This window comes from Theobroma cacao, chromosome 2 (genome assembly GCF_053813885.1).
Source record: "Theobroma cacao isolate CCN51 chromosome 2, ASM5381388v1, whole genome shotgun sequence".
Taxonomy (NCBI): Eukaryota; Viridiplantae; Streptophyta; class Magnoliopsida; order Malvales; family Malvaceae; genus Theobroma; species Theobroma cacao.
The window spans coordinates 46,715,111-46,741,986 of record NC_142640.1 but is presented as its reverse complement, the minus strand read 5'-3'; the positions used below and the strand labels follow the sequence as shown (position 1 = coordinate 46,741,986).

The following is a 26,876-nucleotide window of genomic DNA, read 5'->3' as shown; positions in this document are numbered from 1 at the left end:
ATTTGTAGTTAGTAATGGGAAAATTTTGTCAGTAACTGTTGATGGAAACTTTTTATCGATAATTTTTGTGGGTAAATTCTCTTTTTTTTTTCTCAAATTAAAACTTAGATTAACAATCTAAGCTTTTGCTTTAATGGAGAAATGGTCTACAAAAGCTAAAACTATGACTTCCTATAATTGCTTGAGAGATCATGGCAACCTCAAATTCACATCCAAAAAACCTCATTTTTTCAAGGTACTTCTCAAGGATGCTATTGAGCATGGAAAACTAGTGAGTAATCTTTTCTCCATTATAAACCATTGTTTTGAATGTAATTTTAAAACCTATTGTATCCCGGGAATATCATTTTCTTAATGTAGAAGATTCCTATCTATTTCTTGAACTTTTAACATTGTTATTTTCACTTCCCAAAGAAAATCTTTTGTTTTGAAGTTGTATGTATTTAGCTAATTTGCAACTGAAACTTCCTTCTGTTTGATGGAAGTCCAACTTCAAAACAAACAAGATGAAGTTTTAGTTACAAATCAAGCAAATACACACAACTTCAAAACAAAGAGTTTCTTTGAGAAGTGAAAATAACAGTGTTTAAAGGTCAAGAAAAAGAAAACAAAAGATAGGAATCTTCTACAATAAGAAAATGATATTTTTGTTATAGTTGACTTTAAAATCACATTCAAAACAATGGTTTATAATGGAGAAAAGATTACTCACTAGTTTTCCATACTCAATAGCATCCTTAAGAAGTACCTTGAAAAAGTGAATTTTCTAGACATAAAGTTAAGGTTGCCATGATCTTTTCGACCACTATAAAATGCCATAACTTTAGCTTTTGTTGATCACTTCTCCATTAAAGCCAAAACTTAGATTGTTTTAATCTAAGTTTCAATTTGAGAAAATAAAAAGAATTTTTAACTCATACGTACTATAGAACTTTCAATTGCAAGCCAGTTCTTTTAATACTCAATCATACATGACCCCTCCCCCCCCCCCCCCCCCCCCCTTCGTCCTATAGAACTTTTAATCTATCAAAGGTCGAAGGATTACATCAAATCAGTATAATATTATATAATATTACTTATTTAATTAATCTTTTAATTACTTATAACACTAGACTTTAAATTCTAAACCCTAAATAAATTATTTATTAACACATTAACACTTACAAATAAACAAAATTTAAACAAAATTAAAAGAAAATAAATAAAATCAAAACCTGACAAACCTGATCTTCTCTTATTTCTACCATTTCCATGTTTGGTTTGTCCCCTCGTACATGTATTCCCAAAATACCTATATACTAAAACAATTGGAATCTCTAAATACTTTATGGTACATTTAAAAACATACAAACCTTATTGTTTTCAACATTTAAATGAAATATTACTTATCTATACTTCGCCTGTTAATCTACATGTATCTTATACATTAACTTTTCATCATAACTTATTTCCTATTATCATTTTACTATGTAGATCACGTAACAACCACGATTATGCATCTTCATCTAATCGCATTATACCATTATATATTATACATTTTTGTTTCAAATTTTTATTATCCATTATGACATCACTTCTTATCTTTACTTATCATTAACATTCTTAGTCTTTATATTATAATTTAACAGAGAGATGCTATGCATTTTATGATAAGAAGTTTAGATGCACTATTCTTCCAACCTCAACTTAAAGAAGGATGTCTTTATCAAATCAAGAGGTTCTAGATTAATAACAAGAAAACCTCTTTCAATCTCATTCCTTCAAATGTTATGGGAATGTTTACCAAAAGCACTGTCATGCACTCAATCCAAGAAGATCTCAATCCGTATCCTGCACGCTACTTTAGTTTTACCTCTATTGATGAACTTAATACCAGAATCTGCAACGATGTAATTTTGACAAGTAAGCTAGAGTTCTATATTAGCCATTCATGTATTAAACTTTAATTCTATATTTACTATCAATATTTGGCCTTACTCTTAATTTAATAACATCAACCATCATTCATAGTCATGTTTTCATATACCATTCTCTTGCCAGACTTTATTGGAACTTTAAAATCAATGACCACCATTGAAAAAGTCCATTTGCATAATCGAATAAAGGATGTCAAAAACGTGACCTGTATATCGAAGACCTCAAATATAAAATAACACAAACATATTTTTAAATAATTAAATAATTCTAAATTACATGATTTCTTATCAATAGTTGAATTATTTTGTAGTGGCAACAACTTGAAAGTTGTCCTATATGGGGACAAAGCTGAAGCAATCAACCAAGATCAACTTCTTGACGATTTGATCAAACCTATTATTGTTCTAGTTGCAATGATAGTAAAGAAACACATGAGTAAGAATATTATACATACCATCGCTTTAATTAATTCATTTAAATCAATTTTCCCTAAGTTTGGCATTGTTTGTAGATACCCTTTACCTTTTTTTTTAATGCTGAAAATTCCCGCAAGGCCCAGCTACCCTGTAATCATTTTATTAATAATGGGAAAAATTAAGTACATAAGGGAGGTGGACATAATCCGAGCCTCCAGAATTACATGAGTCTGAGGAGAATTAAGAGAATTTCCTAAAATTGAGTGTCTCATTTTACGTACATATTTATGAGCACAATCATAATATTGAAACACTTTCATATTACAAGAGTCTAAATAATCTACTAAGTAAAAATAGTAAAAATAAATTAGGAGTACTACTCCTTTACAATTATTTGAAACGAACATAAGGTAAATTTATTTTATCTAATCGAAGAATACCTTTGAGCTTACCTTCGGCTTGTGACACTACATGCAGGTTTTGGTGCAAATGCCCTTGATTTGAGAGATGATCTACAGCCTGGTTTCCTTCTCTATGAATGTGCGAAATCCGATAAGTAAAAGCATTCAAGCATTTACGGATGGACGCCAACAAGTATCTAGTTTGGGAAGACCCTTTATGTTCCGCATGTATCATTTGTACTACTACTTTCGCATCCATCTCTATCTAAATTCTAGACACATTGTACTCAATACATACAAGCAAACCTCTATGTAATGCCATTAACTCTGCCTGTAATGAATTATAAGGTCCAAAATTTTCAGAAAACCCAAAAATCATGGTACTTGTATGATCTCGAAGAAGTCCACCACCACCAGCACTTTGACAATTATGTTTGGAACTACCATCAACGTTTAACTTAAACTCACCTGTTAATGGTTTGTGCCAAGAGAATATTTTTGGCAGAGGTGGGGATGCCTGCTGAACCATTAAGCCCCACGCTTGAGAAAATCTGTACATCTCCCCTCCATTGCCATCGTTTGAACTGCACACTCTTTACCTTGTTACTTACTCAGCCACCAAAATATATATGGATCTTAACATACCAGAAACTGCACCCTACAAAGAGAAGTGACACTTATATCTAAAACATTTTACATTACGTTACAAATAGGCCATGACATCATGAGAAACTCCCATGCATGTATAAAAAAAAACCATCCAATGTCGAGATTATGGACATGCAAATACTACCCCACCAAGCATCAACACAAGTTGATGAAATCAAGCAATCAACCATAGCAGATATCAATGCAACTGATCCAATCAAAATACAATTGAAAAAAATATACCTCATAGTGTTACAAACATAACTGTTAATCAAAATATCCTAACAAATCAAACACATTGTAGGATACTAAATACAAAATTAGAGCAACAATTGCTGACATTGATTACTCTAATGGATGGTATTATAACTCCTATAATGAATGTAGATCCGTCTTGTAATTCTGTACTGGCAAGAATTGGTGCATAAAACATGAAGAAAAGACACCATTACCAACATAAGCAAACTAATGACAAGTTATATCTATTATTTCCATGTTATAATAAGTTTACATCTTACAAAACAACTATATCACAAAATAGCCCATTCGCATGTACACTATCTTTCAATTGTCTATACTGAGACAAAGTTGATTCAAAATCCTTATCTGCCTTTTGATTTTGTTTTCCTCTTTTATTGTCATTTATTGTGCTGATCAATTCAATATTTCACTTAGATACTGCATACAACTTATTGTTGAGGATGACACTGCACCAATGGAGTTGGTGGCCTTTAGCAAGTAGTAGAAAAATTGGTTGGTGCATCTATTACAAAACTTGCAACATTACAAACTATCAGCCGCATCACACTACTTAGACTTGTCAAGTCATTAATCAAGCAAGCAAGCATTTTCACTATTAGGTTAACCACTAGAGCAATCAAGATAGGAATCAGCAATTACAAAATGTATGACTGTCATGAACTACAAACCTAACAATGGCACACTCCAGACTTTACTAGAGCTTCAAGATCAATAACCCCTCCACCAACAATACAGCAACCAAAAGAACAGCATATGCCATTACCAATCAACAACCAAGTCACTAGAGAACTCTTCCCATACTCCACATTGAAGAAACAACCCAACACCAGCCAAAGGGAACAATCACTCAGCACAAAATCCAAAATCCTATAAATTAATTTATCCCTCCATTTCAAATCCATTGGTGACATTATGACTATTAATATGCCAAATAAGTTTTTAGATGTTGATGATAAAATCACCTTTGCAAATGCATACTAGCTTCATGCATACTAACAATTTCAAAACCTAAATAATTTAACCAATTTCCTCTAGCATTTTCCAACTCAAAAAGAAAAAAACACATGTTTTCAAATTGATTCATCAATGTCTATCTTGCATTTGTCTTTATGAATACTCTAAATTTTCAACGTTCATTTAAACTGTGATCTTTCCTCTGCCTATTTACATCATTGGATATGGCTTTGGTCTTCACGTTAAATTTTGATATAGTCTCGTTGTTCGAATATTGCTCACTTTTTAATTTGTTTAATTTAGAAAACTAAATCAAACTTCTCATTAGTTCATCATCATAAATTTGCAAAAGATCTCTTTTCTTGGAATCTGCTTGATTAAACTCTAACTAATTTTGACCACTAACTAATGCATAGTAATGATCATAAGAACAAATAAGATGTATCACATTACTAACTTAAAATTTTTTTATGATTATATAATAACTTTTTTTTTTAAATTGCTGTGTAATTTCATTCATTATTAAACATTTTATTCTTTCCTTCATTCCTAATCAATTGATGTTATTCTTTTTTTTTTATGTAGAGGATCATACAAAACTAGCCACTCATCCAAAAAAAACCCCACTACATAGTTATTACCCGTTCCATAGTGAACCTTGGAATTTCATTAAGACTTATGATCGGCGGTAACCCATATTTTTTGTTCACATGTAGCTTGGCAAAATGAAAATTCTAATGATGATTTTTATATATCACTAAAAGCTCTACCATCATAGAAATCTACAAAAACACAACAGCAAATGATGTTAATTTTGTTCATGAGCATAATCTTTTTATGAAGTGGTTAGGAATGAATGTATAAAAATATAAACAAGAATGAAACACTTCTACAATTTGTATTAAAACTACAAACATCTTTTGTGTATATATGTATATATGTTTGTATGTACATATGTATGTATATATCTATACCTATATACTAAATCTATCCCCACAATGGTCAAATTGATCACCACATGTCATGTCCAATTGATTGACAAATGGAAATCAATTGGTAAGGTTGGCAGAGAAGTTTTTTTTTTCTTTTGAGGGGGGGGGGGGGGGGGGGGGTTGGTGTTTGCTTCATTTGGAGGTCTTTTTTGGTCTTTTAAATCTTTGGTCCATTTTTCTCTTCAAGGCATTTTTGGATTTATCATTTGTTTTAATGTTTTTTTGGTTTTTTTATGTTTTTTTCTTTTTCTATAATTTTCTTCTTCTCTTTCTCGAGTTTAGTGTTTTATTAGGTGAAATATTTGAGAAGTTGTACATATAAAATTTCTTTCTTTTTTATCATAAACTATTGGCTTAGATGGAATACAAGATTATTACTTGCGTCAAATTTTGCGTGAATTAGTATTTACATGCAAGTATCTACAATTTAAGCTTCTCAAACATCCCAATAAAACACATATGAAGGTTATCTTCTTAACCTATCTTAAGTAAAATTCTTAAAGATTTTGCTTTAAATGTTGACTAATTTTGAATCTTGAGTAACATAAAAAAATAGTAAGGTGTGTATGCGGTAACTTACAATAGCACACTCTAAGACATCCATATGATGGACATGTCTTAATTTAAGGAAAATGGTTGATGTATTATGTCACGGTTCATGAAGTGCTATATTTTGAGTGAAAAACCATGGAAACAAAATAATGACAAACATTATAATCATCCCAAAATAATATAAATTAATAAATAATAAAAATTCAAATATAAAATGAAAATTTGTTAATAAAATTGAACTCCAAGAAAAATTTTTAAAAAATTATCAGTTCTTTAAAATAATTATCTTTGATTTATTATTACTATTATTATTTATAATTTTTTTAATTTAAAATTATTCTTTCTTACTATTATAATAATTATTTACAAGATTTTTCTACTAAATATCCTTAATCTGTAGTCCCATAATTCCAAGCATAATAGATGATATCGTTGATATAGAGTATTACGGTACCAAGTATAATGCTTGATATTCTTGATTTATAGCGATACAGTTCAAATCATTATGCTTGATATCCTTGATCTAGGGTACTACAGTGCCAAGCATAATAGATGATATCCTTGATATTGCTTAATTATATCCTTTATTTGTAGAGCAACGTTTCCAAGCATAATGCTTAATATCCTTGATATGAGATGCTACAGTTCCAATTATAGTGCTTGATATCCTTGATTTTTCGTGATATCTACCTGATATCCAATGTTTAATTATCTTTCATTTGTAGTGCGATGATTCCAAGCATAATGCCCAATATCCTTGATTTGGGGTCCTATGGTACCAAGCATAATAAATGATGTCCTTGCTATGTCATGATATCTACTTGATATCCACTAAATATCCTTAATCTATAGGACTGCAATTCCAAGCATAATAGATGATATCCTCGATCTTGGGTGTTATGGTACCAAGCATAATACTTGATATCCATGATCTATAATGATATAGGTCAAATCATTATGCTTGATATCCTTGATCTAAAGTGCTACGCTTCCAAGCCTAATGTTCGATATCTTTGATCTAGGGTACTACGGTTCCAAGAATAATAGATAATATCCTTGATATTGCTTAATTATATCCTTTAATTGTAGTGCAACGTTTCTAAGCATAATGCTTGATATCCTTTATATGAGGTGTTCCAATTCCAATTATAATGCTTGATATCCTTGATTTGTTGTGATATCTGCTTAATATCCATTACTTAATTATCTTGGATTTGTAGTGTTATGATTCCAGGCATAATGCCCAATATCCTTGATTTGGGGTCCTATGGTACCAAGCATAATAGATGATATCTTTGCTATGTCATGATATCTATTTTTTTTTTTTGAAAGATATGCTATTTACTTGATATCTACTAAATATCCTTTATATGTAGTACTACAATTCCAAGTATAATAGATGATATCCTTGATGTAGGGTCTTATGGTACCAAGTATAATACTTGATGTCCTTGATCTATAATGATACACTTCAAATCATTATACTTGATATCCTTAATCTGTAGTGCTACACTTTCAAACCTAATGTTTGATATCCTCGATCTAGGTAACTACATTTCCAAGCATAATAAATGATATCCTTGACACTACTTAATTATATCCTTGATATATAGTGCTACATTATCAAGCCTATATAATGGTTGATATCCTTGATCTAAAGTGGTACAATCCCAATTATAATGCTTGAAATCCTTGATATGTTGTGATATGTACTTGATATCCATTGCTTAATTAATTATCCTTGATTTGTAGTGCTATGATTCCAAGCAAAATGTCCAATATCCTTAATCTGAAGTTCTATGGTTCCAAGCCCAATATCAATTACTATATTACCAAATTATATTATTTACATGTAATCTTACTATACCGATCTAATTTTAATCAATAAATTATATATATTGTCTGAACATGTCGCTCAAGTATCACTCTAGTCATGAATAAAAAAAAGATAAAGGATTCCCTTCTTGAAAACCCCTTTAAATTTGAAATTTTGTCATTGGCAACTCATTCACCAAAATTGAAACCCGAACAGTTGAAAGATATTTATGAATCCAAGCAACCCATAGTACAAAGACCCATTATTTCCATCACATGAAATGAAAAGGATCATTCCATAGACTCATAAGATTTCTCAAAATCCAATTTCAAAATTGCTCTTCGATTTTGTCCCTACTCTTTTTAATATTACGAATAACTTTATTAGCAAATAAAATACCATCAAGAATCTACCCTTCCCCCCCTCCCCCCCCCCCTCCCTCCCCCCCGCCAAAAGAAATACATTAATCACTAAAGCTACAACCATCTTCAATCTATTTGCAAGTATCTTCACCAAAATCTTGGGTATGCATCCATGCAGACCAGCTAATCTTGTCATGGTTAATTATAGGATCCCCTGTCATTCTAGGAATTTCTAACATAAGTGTAGTATGCATTAATGAATCAACATTTCCTTTTCGTGTACTGGTGAGGCTTTTGCCATTTGATCTTGTATCAATGTTCGTACATATTTAAGTGTTAGTATTATAGTCCGAATATCTTACTTTATATCATATAGATTTTGTGATGCCTTAAGATCTCATAAACATATTAGGAATTTGGGAGGATTCATATAGTATATAAATATGTACAAAGTTGAATACATTCTTGTGTAGTGGTGGAACCAAGGTGGTGGAGGATGGTGACGGCCACCACTTCTCAGTTTTTTAGTTTTTAATTTTTTTATTATATATATAAATTTTGAGATATATGAATTGATAATCTTGTATGATAACTCTTTAGCAATCCTCAAATAAAATATTGAATCCGCCACTGTTATTGTGAGTTTTTTTTTTTTATGAATGAAACTCTTTGATATAAATTGATTAATAGCCCGCATGTTGTATTGAATCTCCACGGTTTCCTTTTTCTTTATTTAGTTCTTGTTTTTGGGTGCAAACGTAGTTTCCTTACTCATAATATTTGCTCATAGTATTGATAACTTGGTGAATTTTAAGCTAGCACGAAAGCTGCATGGCGGTGCTCCTTCCTATCAATTGAATGAGCTGGGTGGCATATATAGGACATAACCTTCCAAGTTTTTTATCACCTTCGTTCCGAATCATTTTCCACTTGATTTAAGTACGTTGGTACAGCAATGGCTTTATGTGAGGTTTCGAAGAAGCTTCCGTTGCTTTCTCCCACATTTTGCTGAGCGTCAGATCAGACTATCATGTCTTTGTCATGTAAAAGCTCACTGTTTCATTTCGGCTTCTCATCCCATGGGCCTGCAGTTTCGCCCACGAGATCAGGTACTACCTTTGTAGCTTTCAACGCTTATATAAATTATCAACCAAGCGAAATGTGATTAATTATTAGAAGTAGTAAGAACTAAAAAACAGGGAAGTGGAAAGCACCGCAAGACAAAACAATAGACCGAACGAACAAAACAAAACATCTCTAATCTATTTAAAATAGAGTATTATACCCCCAATTGGATACAAACTTCAGTTCAAAAAGGCCAAGCAAACAAGCAATTCAGGTATTGGTATGTTGATTACAAAATTAATTGGCTTTACCACCTAAATTTGTCTTGATGTTACCTCGAGCACAAAAGGTCAATACTCAAAGTTCTAATCCCTCCTTCCTTTATCTTTGTGTAAACTCAAAAAAAAAAAAAGATAAATGATCAGCTATAAGATAAAGTTTCAAGCTTCCATCAAATGAAGGGCCCTTTTGGTTTTAATTTTGACATTTCTTTACAACTGATTAAAATTGTAATACTTCTTTATATTGGCAACAAAATAAAAAACAATTAATTCTTTATATTAATTGTATATGTATTGTGATACTTCATCTGCACCGAGAGTAAATATGTTCATTAAAATTTATAATATAATGATTTAAGCCATTCAATTCTTCTTGTAATTTGAATTTAAATTTAAAGTTTTTTGAATTGCATGATTTAGGTTAAAAAATGTTAAATTAATTGATACATTACATATGTTAGTACTTTATCTTAAATGTATATGTACTGTGATATATCACCCTATAAAAATAAATATGATAAGATTTATATTGACAATGGTTTAAGTCATTTAGTACTATTTGTAATTTGAGTTTAAAGTTTTTTAAATCACATGATTTAGTCCGAAAATTTGGTTAAATTTATTGATACGTTACATATATTGCATTTTTCTTCCTTTCATTTTTATGTAGTGTGCTTTGAGTTAATAGCATCAACCATTTTAAAATGTATTATTGTCTCTATTCCAACAAAAATAATTTTAACCATTATTTATTATAATTTGCTTTGTAATTAAAACTTCAAAAAATAAGTTTTGGAAATTCTTAAACTCAAATTTATGAATCTTATTCTTTAATCTTGTAATTCCACACATGTCATAAAAAGTTAAATGTTGAGATAGTCCTAACTTCTAGTTACACTAGGATACCTTAATTCTAAATATATTAAGATACTTTGTTGAGATAATTTTGACTTCTAATTAGACTAGCATATTGAATCTAGCAAATCCACCAAATTCAAGGGTGATGAGAAGATCAAGAAGCTTGAGAATGTTGCAAATGTGGTAGAAGATGACTTGGATGCTTTTGGAAAAGGCAATTATGTTCTTACGATTACCACTACTTTTGAGGAAGTCAATAGTGTTCTTACAGTTACCAACAGTACCTAACTAAGTCATGGATCATGGATTTGGGTTGTTGCTTCCACGTATGTCCCAAGTGTGATTGGTTTATAACATATCAATATGTTGATAAAGACAAGATACAACATGATCACTCTCTCCCAGTTATTTGGATTAGTAATATTCAATTCAAGATGTTTAATGATACAATAAAGACACTTGAGGTAAGGCATATCCCCAATATGAGAAAAAACTTGATATCCTTGAGTTTGGTAGATATGAGGATTTGCAAATTTAGTGGCTAAAATGATGTCTTGAAGATGTCAGACGTACCCTAACCATCATGAAGAGCAAATTGTTCATAAGCCTTTATCGTCTAGTGCAAAGCATAATTATTGGAACTGTTTTCATAGTCTCATTCAATGATTTTGATGATGATGCCACACTTTTATGGCATATGAGATTGGGTCATATATATGAGAAAGAGATGAATGACACAACTAAGTAAATAAGATTTGCTGAGTGGTCAAAAGATTAGGAAGCTCTATGAGTATTACATTTATGGCAAACAACATTGAGTGAAATTAAGCACTGCAACTCCCTAGACCAAGAATATAGTGGACTAAATCCACTCAAATTTGTGGGGTCCTTCTCAAGTGGTATCAAAAATATTATTATTGTACTTGTTGACTTTTATTGATGTTTTTAAAGAAGTGTGGACGTCTTTTTTCAAGACTAAGGGTGAAATATTCACCATCTTTCTACAAGATAATGCATTGATTGAAAAGTATACTGGAAAGAAAATCAAGCGACTTTAAACAGACAATAGCTTGCAATTTTGCAAAGGTGAGTTCAAACTACTCTACAAAAAATCACTTGTAACATGAAGAATAAGCTTTTCAACAACGAAGGTGCCATTTTTAAAATCGATTTTGAGAAAGCATTTGATTGTGTTGAATGAAATTTCTTAATGGTTGTCATAAAAGCAATGAGATTTGGAGTAAAATGGTGTCATTGGAATTTTAAATGTATCTCTATGGTAAGAGTAGCCATCCTTATTAATGGATCGACTATGTAAGACTTACTCACCACCAAAGATCTTCAATTTCTTTCCTTTCTCTTTAACATCGCAATCAAAGCCTTACACTTGCTTTTAGTAAAGGCAGAAGAACTCAATTTGTTAAAAGGAATTAAGGTCTCCCAAGCATGTATGACTTTCTCACATTTGTAGTTCACAGATGATACAGTTATCTATTTGAGGCAAATGTGGAGGGAGTGAAAAATGTTAGAAGATTACTTATGTGTTTTGCAATGACCTCTAGCCTTAAGATTAACTTTGGCAAATCTAATGTTTTTCCAGTTGGTATTGAAGAGAGTATAAGAAGAGAAATAACAAAACTGTTGGTCTGCGGATTAAGCTCTCTTCCTTTCACCTACTTAGGAATACTAATTAGAGCAAATCTTAAGAGTGCAAAAACTTGGGAACCAGTAGTCCCGAGGTTTAGGGATTGATTAATAAGATAGAAAAAGAATATATATATATATATATATATATATATATATATATCTTTCTTTTGGAGGATGTATGGCTCTAATTAACCAAATCCTAAACTCTTTCTTTTTGTACTATCTGTCTATATTTCAGGTACCTAATAAAGTGATCAAATAACTTGATAAATTTATAAGAGCATTTTTGTGAGGGTAGAAGAAAGAGTAAAAGGAAGATTGCCAAAATGGGATGTTGTACGCCAACCAAAGATATAGCGTGGTCTTAAGATTACCAATCTTGTGTAAAAGAACATTGCCCTCTTTTATAAATTGTGGTGGAAGTATAGTCAAGATTGTAATGCGCTCTAAAAGATGGTTTTATGTGAGAACTATGGTGAAAGCACCATGAGTTGGATACCATCAAACCACCAAAAAGGTAGGATGTCGAATATATGGAAGAATATAATATGCCAACTAAATTTAGAAAGAGTTGAAAAAGTTATCGAGAATGATAGTTGTAGATGGGTGGTAGGAAATGGCAATCGGATTCTATGTTGGATGGGCTAATGGGTATCCCACTGTTATTGATAAAAATTTTCCCAAAACTTTTCTCAATAGTGAAAGACAAGAAAGGTACAATTAGGAGATGTGTTGTGGCGATGGTGAGTGGGACTTTGACTTTAGGCACCCTCTCTTTGAATGAGAGTGAGAGAACCTTCAAGAACTTCTTGCTATGCTTCATGAAATTTCTCTTGATAACAATAAGGAAAATCTCTTAATTTGGGAAGCAAACAACAAGAGCAAATTCTAAGTTAAAAAGGTAATTCATTAGCTACAAGATTACCCACAACAAGGTGCCAGAAGTGTTTTGTTCTCCCCTATTTGAAAATTTATGATCCACTCAAAGGTCCATTGCTTTTTATGGCTTATGGCACTTGAAAGCATCCCCACGAAGACATTCTTAAAGTTGAAAGGCATTTCTTTTGATCAAGAAAACTTTATGTGTGTGTGGTATGGTATGGTGGAAAAGCTACGCAATCATTGTTTACTACATTGCAATTTCTCTTGGGAAATATGGTGTTATGTCTTTGAATGGTGGGGGTTTTGATTAGTGATGCCCATGTCAATCTCATCCATGATCATTTTCTATGAAGATCTCATATCCAAAGGTATCTTACATAAAAGATGGATATCGGTGGTATGTGCTACTTTTTTGTCCTTATGGCTAGCAAAAAATTACTTAGTCTTTAATTCCAAGAAGTAGGGGAAGGAAGAAATTGTGTTCTTGATCAAAATGAGAACTAAAGTTTAGCTTAATGCCATTGATAAGGAATGAGGAGTTGAATAGATCAGTTAGTGGTCTATGCTTAAGATATCAGCTAGAGAACAGATAACAATAGAGCTTAAAAGAAAACCTATAATGAATTAAAATTTAATGTGGATGGTTCGGAAACCAAGACCAGTAAGAGAGGGAAAGGTTCTTAGAGATAATAAAAGTAATCTAATAGGTCTTTTCTTTGGTCCTTTAGGTATTCTTAACTCTAATCATGCTAAGGTGCTTACAATTAAAATGCTCTTCATTTCTTTACTTATTTTTCACGGTATGGTTTAAAATCTTTAGTGATTGAATCAGATTTTAGTGTTGCTCTTTCTTAGATTTTTAAACCAAATGACAAGCCATGGGCTTTGTGGAAGGTATTTTTGGATATTGACAGGTTGTTACAACTAATTAGAACCATCACTTTTAGACATATTTACCATGAAGCTAACTACTTTGCAGACTCTCTAACAAAAATGGGAATGGACCGAGTAAGTATGTTTGGTGCATTCTAGTGATGGATGACAGAATATGGACTACCAAACATGCTTATTGAATTTTTAGAGGCTCTTACTCATTTCTCTAATGCTTTACTGAATCATCCTGTTACTATTCTATCTACCCACACTATGATTGCTAGGCATAAGGATTTACTGCATTTTACTTTAATGAATAGTCAACTTTCAATACTCTTTTTTGTACTATACTACTTATTCTTTCTTTTTCTCTGTTAGGAAGTTCATGTTAGATGTTTTTTGCTGATAAATTCTTTATCTTAGATGCTGTTCGTAAAAAGGGTTTTTGTGATAGGGAAAGGAAGTGTTGCAAATAAGTAAAACGATGTATTGAAGGCAACAAAGAGGAAGATTGTGGTAGTTTCTGAAGTACTGAATGTCGTAGCAAGTGAAAAAAATAAAAAGAGAATAAGTGGAGAAATAAAAAGTAGGAGAGAGAAAAGCTTTGCGTAAGAATGTTGTAGCTCTTGAAAAGTGAAACTCCCCTAAATGAATTGTGAAAGCTCTATATATGGTGCTAGAAGTGACGATTACTTAAGAATAAGCTTTAATGTACATAATAAAACATATTATTATGAAGAGCTCTAATGTGAGTAATCGTTTCTATAACCCATTATATGGATATTAAAATGGTGTTTTTATGACATATAATGAGTAATGGTTAGAAACTCATTATGTTTTTGTTAAAGTAATTGAGTGAAATAAGACTTATTCTTAAGTATATGGTAATAAAGAAGAGGTATACAAGAAATGCTATACGAGAACAACTTAAAAAGAAAAGTGTATGTGAATAGGTACAAGAGAATAAGCTGTATGTGAACAGGTAGAAGAGAATAAGGTAAAGGTGAGAGAGAGAAACACTTGTACTTCAGGAAAAGGTTAAAAGGATGACATCTTCACTAACTCCAAATCTAAGCCACCAAGTTAAACTCTCTAGAACATCTCAAGATAAAAATAACCTGTGAACCCTGCCACTTATTTCGAGTTGGTTTCACTGTCATCTGTATATAATGGTTATTCTATACAAAGTAGTTGTTTCACTTGTATTAATTGTTTCACATGGAGTAGTGCACCATTTATTCTAATTGTTCTGCATGAAGTAGTGCTTCACTTATTTTAGTTGTTTTACGTGAAGTAGTGTTTCACTTGGTTTAGTTGTTTTATATGAAGTAGTGCTTCACTTCTTCTAGTTTTTCTCATTATTTTTCGTACAGCATTACACTGTGAAACAACTTTGAAAAGAATAGGTACTAATCAAAATCAATTATCTACATTTTGTCCCCTGTATAAGAATTCGTATGCATTAATTTAGAAAAAAAGTTTTATTTTGTACTATAATGCATTAAACTATAAGACCTTGGACAGTAACGCTTTAGACGATCACATCTTAAGTAGTAATGCCTTAAGTAGTAATACCTTAGGCAATAATGCCATAGGTAATAAGGTGTTACTGTCTTGAGTAACGTATGATGTCAATATCTTGTGTAATATTTAATTGATTATGTAATAATATATTTCTCAAAAAAATATAAAAATGTAGCCTTTGTTAATGCGTAAAAATGCTACAATTTGGCACATTTTAAAAATACGTAATCCTAAGTCAAATTCGTAATAATGTGCATAAAGAAATAAAGATAATAATATCACATATGAGCACTTATCTCATTTTTGGCATGGTATTTGCAAGATTGGTGAAGTTCCTTATATTCCATATGAATAATGCATCAATTCGAGTGTGATCACCACACGAGCCTTTTTCTCTTAGCCATTTTTCCTCGTGTTTCATTATTTCTTCTAGATAGACTTTATGTACTCTTAACTAAACTTAAGAGTTGCATTCATATGGCTTTTGGTATTAGACTTTTGTTTGCTAGTAGTGCTTCTAACACTTGTGTAACACATATGTAACAAAACAATTCAAAAGTTGACTTGTGATTGCCAATATTCCATAAACAATCATGTCTTAAAAAATGGAAATTGATGTTACAGTTCATATACGATGCTAAAAAAGCTGAGATTGAAGCTAAAAGAGATTGTAACAAAGATTGTTTTACTGAAGAATTATAAAAAATAGTTGCGAAAATGATTAGATGCTTCCTCCAACAATGGTTCTCCTAAAAAATAATTAGATACATTGGGAGAGATTGCAACAGATATTGTTTTACTAAATCGTGAAAAGGAGTTTAAAAAATGATTAGATACTTGTGCCAATAGCAGCTATTTTCAAGAATAGTTAGACATTTTCCCTGACATTAAAAATAGCAACTATTTTCTATGGAACTCTATAGTTGGTTACTCCTTTATTAGCTTTGTAGACTCATCAGAGTAATGCTTCTTCATATGAATGTTACACACTCACACTTCATATTACTGTATGTGGCCAAAGAGGAATCTTAACTTTACATCGAGGTTAACTTTTAACATGATGTGAAAGAGATTAATTCAATCCTTTAAATAAGTAAACGTAAGAGTTGCAACCAATTTGTGAATAATAATCTAAGGCCAAGAAATGAGTGATAGAGTTGGTGGTTAATAGCATAACATCATTATAGCCAAATCATGAGTGATGAAGTTAGCGGCTAAAATATGAACGATGAATTATGGTAAAAAAAATTAGCGATAAAGCTTGCAAGCAATAGAAAAAATATCATTAGAGCCAAAATATAAGTGGTAAAGTTTGTGGTTGAAGTAAAAGTGATGAATTATGGTCAAAGGATGAGCGATAAAGCTTACGACCAGTAGTATAATGTCATTATAGAAAAGTATGAGCGATAAAACTTGTGACTAAAATAAGAGTGATGAACTATGGTCAAAGAATGAGCGATAAAGCTTGTGAGTAATAGTATAATATAATTACAGTCAAAATATAAATGACAAAGCAGCGAATGAAATATGAATATTTTCTTTCCAAATGTCAAATTTCAATACATAAAGTAATGAAGAGTCAAAGTCATTGAAGTATCACACATGAGCAAGAAATGGGCTGTTTTGCACTTTATTATTCCCAATCAGTAACTCTCCTACTTGCATCTTCTCTTGAGAAGATTGGATCATTCTCATTAGATCCTGAATGTAGGTGGGAATGAGTGTGTCTTGGTCGCCAGTGGAACTCTCCATCTTTTCTGGAAATGCAAAGTTGTGGTAGTAAAATATTTATTTAATGCAATCACTCCTCCCTAGTAAAGTCGTCAAAATGAAAAAAACTTGTGACAGGGAGAGGAACTGTTGCAAACAAGTAAGAGAATATACCGGAGGTGGTGGAGAGGAAGATCAAAGCAGATCTACACTGTTGTAAAAACTTTTGTGGGAGTGACGTGTTATACGCCACTTATTCAAGTGTGGCTTTGTTTTCCACCGATGGCTGAAGCTTCTTTAGGCACTCATAGGCCAATTTTTATTCTAGTTCAAGGGTTTGAACTATGAAGCTTTGGTAGCTATCTTCTTACTATTAAAATGGACTTTTTTTGTGAAAAAAAAAATGTACATCTACACCTTTATATTTATGGCTATTTGTGAAACATGTTTATGCATGCATATAAATTCATGTTTTGAGGGTTAAATATCTAAGCACCTATTTGACCACATCCTTGTTTTTGGGGTGATGAGTTAAAAATGTTGAATCTGAAAATCTTCTTATATAGATCTAATGAATTATTGATTTTAAGAATGTATCATCTACCTAAAAGTACCGATGGAGCCAAGGTGGCTGCCACCTCTCAATTTTTAATTTTCTTTACTATTATATGTATAAAACTTGACAAGAGCGGCCCAATAAGCTTAAAGGCCTAAAGCGATTATCATATATTTTTTAAATAACTAATATAAATCATCAATCAAAATTTTTAATTCAAATAAATCAACTATCACATAAAATAAAGATAATATAATAATATGATATAAACTATAAATTAAAATAAAAAAATCTGTAAATATTAGAACAATAGTACTTAATTGTTGAATACTTATTACAAACCATAAAAAATGCTCACAGATTTATAAAGATAATAATATAACAAACTTTTTATTTATTCTTTGCAAGAAAATTGAATTTAAAAAGAAGAAGGAAGAAAGAGCAAATGAGAAAAGAAGAATTTCAAAGTAGATATTATACATTGAAAAAATAATAATTGATTTTATATAAAAGAAAAAAATAGTTGTTGAAATTTATTAAATATGTTAATTAAAAATAGGAGAAATAAGTAAAAAAAAAAGGCTATTGGAGATGATTAAATATATATGACTGTTAGTTGATTGGAAATAAGAGAAATAATTGAGAATTAATAGCATTCTAAAAATTAAAAAATAAAAAAAAATAAAATTTATTAAGCACATAATTAGAAAAGTGAAAAATAAATAATTTTATTAATTATTAATTATTTTATATAATTTTAAATTTTTATATATTTTAATTAAATTAAATTATATTATAAAATTATAAAACCTTTTCAAATCTGGAGCCTCTCTAAATTGGGGGCCTAAAGCCCTTGCTTGGGTGGCTTTACCCAAGGGTCGGCCCTGAAACTTGAGATATATAGTATAATTACCTAGTCATTCCTCGTGCAAAATCTTGGATCCACTACTACCTAGAAGTTAATGAAGAATTATCACATAAATTGATATAAAGAGGTTTTTATACTAATATAGAAGTTAAAAAAAAGTAACAATTGAAAATATAAGAACCAAAATGATAGGTGTGTCTAATTTGAAAGACCATTAATGTAGTTTCAACTATTTTTATAATCTTTCAACTATCTTTTTAGGCGTTTCTTTTCGAGGAAACCAAATGTCAATATAAGAGAAATATAAATATATATATATATATATATATATATATATATATGAATGTAGAAAAACACAACTTGTACTTATATTTTCAAGATTAGTGGTGATATTTTAAAAAATAATGGTAATTCAATTCGAATTAAGATATCATATATGTTTATGAATATTACATGAACTTCATGTATAATAGTAATTTAGATTTACTAGCGATTAGGTTCGGATTAAAATACTTAAAAAAACGGATATTCTATCCGTTTCCTCCTTAATAAATCTCAATTATTGTACCAAAAGGGGGAAAAAAGTAAATCTCATTAAATATAGTAAAAAATCAGCAATCATTTTCTAAATACTATCCAAAAATTAACTATGATAATTTACGGCATGCTTAAAAAAAACTTGATGGACACGAAAGTCTTGGGTTTAATTACAGTTAGAGTCAGCTTAAAATCCTTAAATCCTAATTAATTACAACAATTGTCATCCACCTACAAAAATTTGCAGCAGTATCATCAAATCAAAGGAATAATACTTGACAATGAAGTTCGAGGTTATGGTTAAGCTGTCATTGTTTTAAAGCATGAAAACTATGGTGCTGGTTATATTCCTTTTCTGAGAAAAATATTGCAGCTGGAATAGGATAAAAACTGTCATTCAAATCAATTAAAATTAAATAAAATAAACTAAATAAAAAACTGTCTTAATCAAGACTTTAAATTCATACTTCACTTAATTATATCATCTACCTGACCACATTAATTCTCCATCTCTCTTTTTCAATTCTATGATGCTCTCTATTTTCGACAGTCCGCTTCTCTTTTTACGATATATGCACGGCCGAAAACTAGCTGTCACTTTAAGGAGTAACAGGCCAGTGATGTTAACAAGTATTTAGTAGATAATAATAAAGTAATGTGTGGGTTTTTGTCTGTTTATTTATCTCTAGTGGTTGGATTAGGTCTTTTCTTAGGTTCTTTTTTTGATTGAGAAATTTCCTACTTTTTTAATAGAATGACAGAAATACCCTTTTTCATTTCCTGATGTGACATCCTGGTCCCTCTTTATTACACAAATGTGGAACCAAAGTGGATTAGCTGAGTCCCAAGGGGGGAAAGTCTTGTTGATCCCTGTTTTTGCCCTTTGCATGTAAGAAAAAACCAAAGTGCTCTCAAAATTCTCAAACAGTAACAAAACACTACTACGTACAACAACACAACACCCTCTTAAGTCTTTAAGTTCTTAGTTTAAACTAACAAACTTCGAACTACGGAATTTTTTTTTTCCAATCAATTGTTTGTGTCAGGTGTTGGCAAGAAACTATTTTATTTTTTCTTCTTTTTGGGATTGAAATTCCTTGGTGTTTTCCTGCAGAAAAAGGAAAAAAAGATAGATTTGCTGGGGTGTGTGTTTAATTTTTGTGAAAAGATTTTTACCGTGTGAGGCCCTGTGGGAGAGAGAGAGAGAGAGGGTGATGATAGCAAGTTTGTCTGCAAGTGAGTAAGAAGATACGAAATAAGAGAGAAAGAGGGGAAGGGAAGGGAAGGGCTGTTCATGCTGCTCTCACGCACCATCCCATGTCGTTATGCGGCTAATGGATTGGGTCCACCGACCTGTAGGCCTTACCTTCTCTCATCTCTCTCTCTCTCTCTCTCAACTCTCATTTAATTTGATTTTCCAAGGCTATTTGTAAGAATTGAGCAAAATCAGGTAATAAATTTGTGGGGAGAAAAAAAGGGTAAGAGAGAACAGAATTACTAATAAAAAGAAAAAAAGGGAAATCTGCTGAGGGGAGGTATATGTGTTAGTGTATCTACATGACAACAAATCAGAGATGAAACATAGTAGCATCACTTTGTTCACAATTTGGCATTTAAAAGGAAGAGAAAGAAACACTAGAGGAAAGAGAGAAGCTGCAAAATGTCCATAGGTTGATTTCTTTTCCTTTCTCTTCAATCTTTGCCTTTTTAAGGTTCCATTAATCAATTCGACTCAAAAAGCTCGAATCGCCCTTTTCTCGGCTTTTTCAGATAAGATTTCATAGGAATACCGAAGAATTTCAATGTGGGGTTGCTGTTAGATAATGGGTTTTTGAAGACAAGATTGATAGCTGAGAGAGAGAAGAATAACTTTTTGCAGAAGACAAGTAGAGAAGAAACAGCAAGAGCCAGGGTTTGTCTAAAGATGGCTGCATCTTCCTCCTCGGGGCCTTTCTTTGGAATTAGAGATGAAGATCAAAACCAGATGAAGCAACAGCCTTCTTCAACACCAACTTCATCCACAGGGCCAGCTCCAGCGCCGCCTCAGAAGAAAAAGAGAAACCAACCTGGAACACCAAGCAAGTATCCAATTAATTTTTATCTAATTATAAGATTCTCCTAATTAATCTAACTAAAGATATTTCACCAATTGAAAGTAAATAGAATTCCTTTTAATTATTTTCCAAGTTGTTCTTGCTAGCTATTTCTTTCCTTGTATACATACATATAACGAAAGAAAGTAAAAAACACAAGGCAAACCCTAAATTTTGAAAGTTTTTGAGTGGAAATGACGAGGGGTGAATGATTTTTGAAATTCTTTTCAGTCATCCAGAACATTTCTTCCTTGTAATCAAATTTAGAATTTTCTAATAATTTCTTGTTTGGCATTTTTTCTGAACAAAGCAGATCCAGATGCGGAAGTGATAGCACTATCTCCCAAGACCCTAATGGCAACAAACAGGTTCATTTGTGAGGTATGCAACAAAGGATTCCAAAGGGAGCAAAACTTGCAGCTCCACAGAAGAGGACACAACCTGCCTTGGAAACTAAGGCAGAAGACTACAAAAGAAGTGAAGAGGAAGGTTTATCTCTGCCCTGAGCCCACATGCGTCCACCATGACCCTTCCAGGGCACTTGGTGACCTTACTGGCATCAAAAAGCATTACTCAAGAAAGCACGGTGAAAAGAAATGGAAGTGCGAGAAGTGTTCGAAGAGGTATGCCGTGCAATCTGATTGGAAAGCTCATTCAAAGACCTGCGGGACTAGAGAGTACAGATGTGACTGTGGCACTCTCTTCTCAAGGTAGATGATACTGATAATAATCTATAATCTTTCCTTCACATTTTCCCATTAGACCGTTTTTTGCATATAGCGTGACGCCATTCACCATCGTCTCGACTCTTCTTTTGGTTTAAAGGCATCGATAAAAAGAAAAGGCTCTATAGCTCATGTGCCGTATTCCCACTGGAGCACAACAAAGGGAAAGAGGCGTTATAGTTTCTGCTTGGCCTGTTGGGTCAGCAATTAGATTCCTCAGGTGCCAAGGGATCGAAAAGTTTGATGCTTTTTTTTTTTTTTGAATTTTTGTTAGTTTTCTTGCAATTGAGTCTCTCTCTCTTCTCCTTCACCCTTTTTTTTCTTTGATTTTTTAAGTTCAGTAATGAAGATGGTGAGTGCAGAAAACAAACAAGCTTCCACGTGAATAATCTGTGGAAACTGCCATTGCGAGTAGAGGTTCTAGGCTGCTATCCATCAAACAACTAAACTCCCCAAAACCAAAAAAAAAAAAAAGAGAAAAGGAAAAAGAAAACAGTTCGTCTTTTGTTTCTCCTTGGAACCACCGCCCTTTTTCGTTTTTACTTTTCCCTATTCACGTGCTGCTATGCCATGTAGAGTTTGCTGTGTTGTTGTTGTTACCATGTTTGTTCTCTTGTGGGTTGGCTAGATGTGTTCAGGTCTGTGCTCTTGCAGGTACCCCTTTCAATGATGACGTTAGCCTCTAAACTCTAACCAAACTTCTACCTCCATAGTCCCTCCCTCTCTCTCCGAGGTTCTAGCTTCGAAATCTGTGGTCTTTTGCGTAGAGAATTGCAGTCTCACCCTTGGGGGTCTGAGCCTGAGAGAGTTGATTGAATTTTCAGGAATTCAAAAGGCAAGAAAGAAAAAGTGAAACCCTCATGGCTTTTTTAGCTTCTTGTTTTAGAAAAACGATATTCTTATAACTGGAAATCAGAGTGTTTGATGAGTTTTGCATTAATTGAAGACAAAGTCCTTGGGCTTCTTGATTGATCACTTTTCACTTGGTTGAATACATTCTCTTGTTGCATTTATTGAACGCCAGTTCTTGAAATGGTAGTCATGGTTGATTGATTAATCATTTTCAAGTTTTAGAGAAATTCTTTTGACCTACCCTCTTCAATTACGTTTCTGTCTTGTAGGCAATTTTAGTTAAAAACTTCCTTTCTCTACGTACTTATTAGCTTCCACTATCTTTTCACCCTCCTCTTTTTCTATTACCATTTCAGCATTGCTGCTTGCTAATCGTTTTTCTCGCTGCTTTAGGGTTTCTACACTTTTACATTTCAGCTTATCCGAATCCTATTACTTCTCGGGGTAAGTCTGACTTAGGACACCCCATTCAACAGCTTTGTTTGCCCATGTAGAAAAGCGCTGCCTGTCAATGTAAACCTTCTCTTTTTTTTTTTTATTCCTTTCAGTTTTAGGCCAGATAATATCTACAATATGAGACAAACAGAAAACAATAAGGGGGAGAAAAAAAATTTAATTGATTAGTTAGCTAATGAAAATTATTATTTGATTTCATTGACGCCATGAATCAAAATACATGGTTTCATATTCTCTAAGGTCGTTTGTTTCCACCGGACATCTTAATGTGTCCTTTAGGTAGCTAGTCACAGCTATAGATTAATTGATTGAATTTTTCTTTCCGCAAACGAACTTTCAAAATCCTATAATTGAAGTACTAAACATAGCAGACACGGGTTGCTGTTCAAAGTTTGTTTTTTTAACTCCCTTTTCAAACCGTGTCGTTGTCTTCTTTTACTATCTATCGGCGGGTATCTAATGGTTCCTTCTATTAACTGTTGCAGGCGTGACAGTTTTATCACTCACAGGGCATTTTGTGATGCACTGGCTCAGGAAAGTGCAAGGCACCCTCCCTCCTTGAACCCCATTGGCAACCATTTGTATGGAAGTAGCAATATGAGCTTAGGCTTGTCTCAAGTGGGTACTCAAATTTCATCGATACAAGACCAGAATAATCAGACGGGTGACATTTTAAGACTCGGTGGCGGTGCCAGGAATACCCAATTTGATCATCTTCTCCCTCCATCGATGGGGTCGTCATCGTCGTTTCGACCACAGCAATCAATGGTCTCTTCTGCCGCTTTCTTCATGCAAGAGTCCAACCAAAATTTCAATCAGGAACATCAACCTCAACAAGGATTGTTGGGAAACAAATCGTTCCAAGGACTGATGCAGTTTCCTGATATCCAAAACAACACAAGCAACAGTCCTTCAGCGGCCAATCTCTTCAACCTTAGCTTCCTTTCCAATAGTAGCAACACAAGCAGCATCAATAACAACAATAGTGCCAACACAGACAACAATTTATCATCTTCAGGTTTGCTAATCTCTGATCATTTCAACAATGAAAACGGTGCCGGTGGGACAAGCGAAGCGTCAAATCTCTTCTCAAACAACATAATGGGCGATCAAATCACCTCCAACATCCCTTCTCTCTTCAGCTCATCGGTTCAAAACAACAATATGGTACCCCAAATGTCCGCTACCGCATTGCTTCAAAAAGCTGCTCAAATGGGCTCAAATTCAAGCAACAACAGCACCTCTCTTCTAAGAAGCTTCGGTAGCTCTTCCTCAAGCGGCACCAAACCCTCAAACTTTGGCGGCATTGTGGGAGATAACACCGGGAACAATCTACATGAACTAATGAACTCGATAGCAAGTGGAAGTTCGTCCATTTTTGGAGGTGGGTCCCCAGGGGTCAATACATATAGCACTGGACATGGACAAGAAAACCCATATACAAATAGAAGTAGCATGGAACAAGAAAAACAGCAGCAAAATTTGAATGTTAGCGCTGGTGGGTCAGATAGATTGACTAGGGACTTCCTTGGCGTTGGGCAAATAGTGAGAAGCATGAGTGGAGGGGTTTCCCAAAGGGAGCAGCAACAGCAGCAGCAGCAGCAACAACAAGGCATGGGGTTAAGCACCTTGGGTTCAGAGAGAAATAATATTACTGCGCCGACAGGCCACCGATCTTTTGGAGGTGGTGGGAATTTTCAGTGAAGGAAAAAAGGGGATAAGAGGAAAGTACAAAGGTACGTAAAATTAAGTGACGTGTTAAAATGATTATATATGATTAAAGTTTACTAAGGATTTCATTGGTAAATGTGTCTTAATGCATTTTACTGAGTTTGGATTTTTTTCCTTGGTTTCTCTTTGAATTCTCTGACACAATGTCTTGCATGGGGCAGTCATGAGTTGTAGTACATATGGGTTTTGTTTCTTTTCTTGTCTCTTTGTTTTTATTTTTCTTTTAATTTTATGGGCTGGCAGTGTCACGAGTGCTGCTCTCTCCAATGTAGATGCTCAAACAAAATATCTACTCTTCCAGAGCTCATGCATCATCCACTTCTTCTACTTATTCATCATTAGAATTTTTCAAGCATAATTTATTTCCCTATTTCAAATCTGCACCACAAAAATCAAGGCACAATTTTGATTCCTTTTGTTTTATTTGGATCATTGTACTAATACTATCTTCTATGGTTGAGCATATTGGACATGGAAAATATTAATAAATAATAAATTTTTGACAGTCAAACTAATATATCATTGTATACACTCCTCCTAAATTGAAAGCTATCACTGCACCATTTTATTTGTATGATTTTTTTCTTTACAGATACTCTGATTACAAAAATTGTCTTTTTTCTTCTTCTTCTTTTTTTTTTGTCAAAAAAGGGTCATCATATTTGAAGCACCACCCAATGAAGATGTGATATTTCTTACTTCTAGACAAAAAATTTTTACCATGCAGAAAAAATAATTCATGTAAAATGAAACTGCTAGTCTTTCTAAATTACCAATTTAGATCATAGACAAAACAAAGAAGAAGGCAAATTTAATCATCATTGAAATTAATTTCAACTATATTTCTTTTGATGTAATTGATTTTTTCTTTCAGCTTTCAGCTTTCAGTTTTCAGCTTTCATATATACATATGTAATTTAAATTTAATTATAGATAGACTTCTTTTTGGAGAAAAAATGTGCTTATTAGATATTTATTTAACTTCGAGCCGCATGAAAAATCGACTTTGTTTCTTTCCCTTAATATTGTCTTTGTCTTAGATCGGAGGGAAGAAAACAACCAAAAGATTCTTGTTTTTTATCACAGAAAGGGCAAAGAGGAGTTCTTCCATGAATATAAATTTTTTTATCCCAAATCCTTCCACCTGCTGCATACATTCTGACTTCCATTTCTTTCAGATTTGTCTACTTATCAGATAAGAATAAAATTAAAGAATAAGATGATGATGATGATGATGATAATGATGGTGATCAAATTGAGTTTCCTTCTCTTGTCATAGTCATATTATGTTGATACAAACAAAAATGTAGCATGCATGCTGGATTATTGTGTGTTGAATTTTCCCCCGTATTAAGGCTGCTTGGCTGCTTGCTATGATCTTAATTATTAACTTTGGCTTTTTTGCAGATATTGTTGCCATGGAAAGGCCTTTTTGCTCTTACCATCATTTCCATTTCGATACGTCAAGTGAAACAATATGGAGAATTAGAGGCCAAAGGGGTTTTCAAGAATCTGATCAAACCAGCCTAGGCAGCTTAACCCTAAAATCCAAGCTGTATTGTATGAACTTTTTTTTCTTCCCCTTAAATGTTAATGGGATGAGTTTCCAAATCAGTCCCAGCTACAATCTTATCATACTTTGGATGGTGACTTTACCCAAAAAAAAAAAGAAAAATCTTTTCTTGTTTCATTTTCAGTTAGTTCTACTTTATGCAAAGATATTTATTAGCCAGCCGTCCTTGTAGAATAAGGATCGAATGCCGTTTCTTATTCTCCAGATATGCTCCCAAACCAAGACAATTTTGTTCAGCAGCCCTTGAGAACGATCGGGTTGTTAGCTACTCGCGACTGGAGAAACTGAGCTCGAAAGACATGAAATAGTCATCCGGTTTTATACTT

At 32.6% G+C, this 26,876-nt stretch overlaps 1 protein-coding gene across 2 annotated transcripts; it reads left to right on the top strand.

The window, feature by feature from the left end:
• The first annotated feature begins 20,481 nt into the window (after positions 1-20,481).
• On the top strand, positions 20,482-26,667 carry IDD5 (indeterminate(ID)-domain 5). 2 transcript variants are annotated; one of them, XM_018116139.2, is made up of 5 exons: positions 20,483-20,790; positions 20,891-21,198; positions 21,527-21,923; positions 23,732-24,982; positions 26,385-26,667. In XM_018116139.2, the coding sequence occupies exons 2-4, from the start codon at positions 21,045-21,047 to the stop codon at positions 24,948-24,950; spliced, it is 1,770 nt and encodes a 589-aa protein (XP_017971628.2). In that variant the 5' UTR covers positions 20,483-20,790; positions 20,891-21,044; the 3' UTR covers positions 24,951-24,982; positions 26,385-26,667. The 2 variants fall into 2 exon arrangements, with proteins under 2 accessions (XP_088659729.1, XP_017971628.2); XM_088803603.1 differs by having other exon boundaries at positions 20,482-21,198.
• The last annotated feature ends 209 nt before the right edge of the window (positions 26,668-26,876 follow it).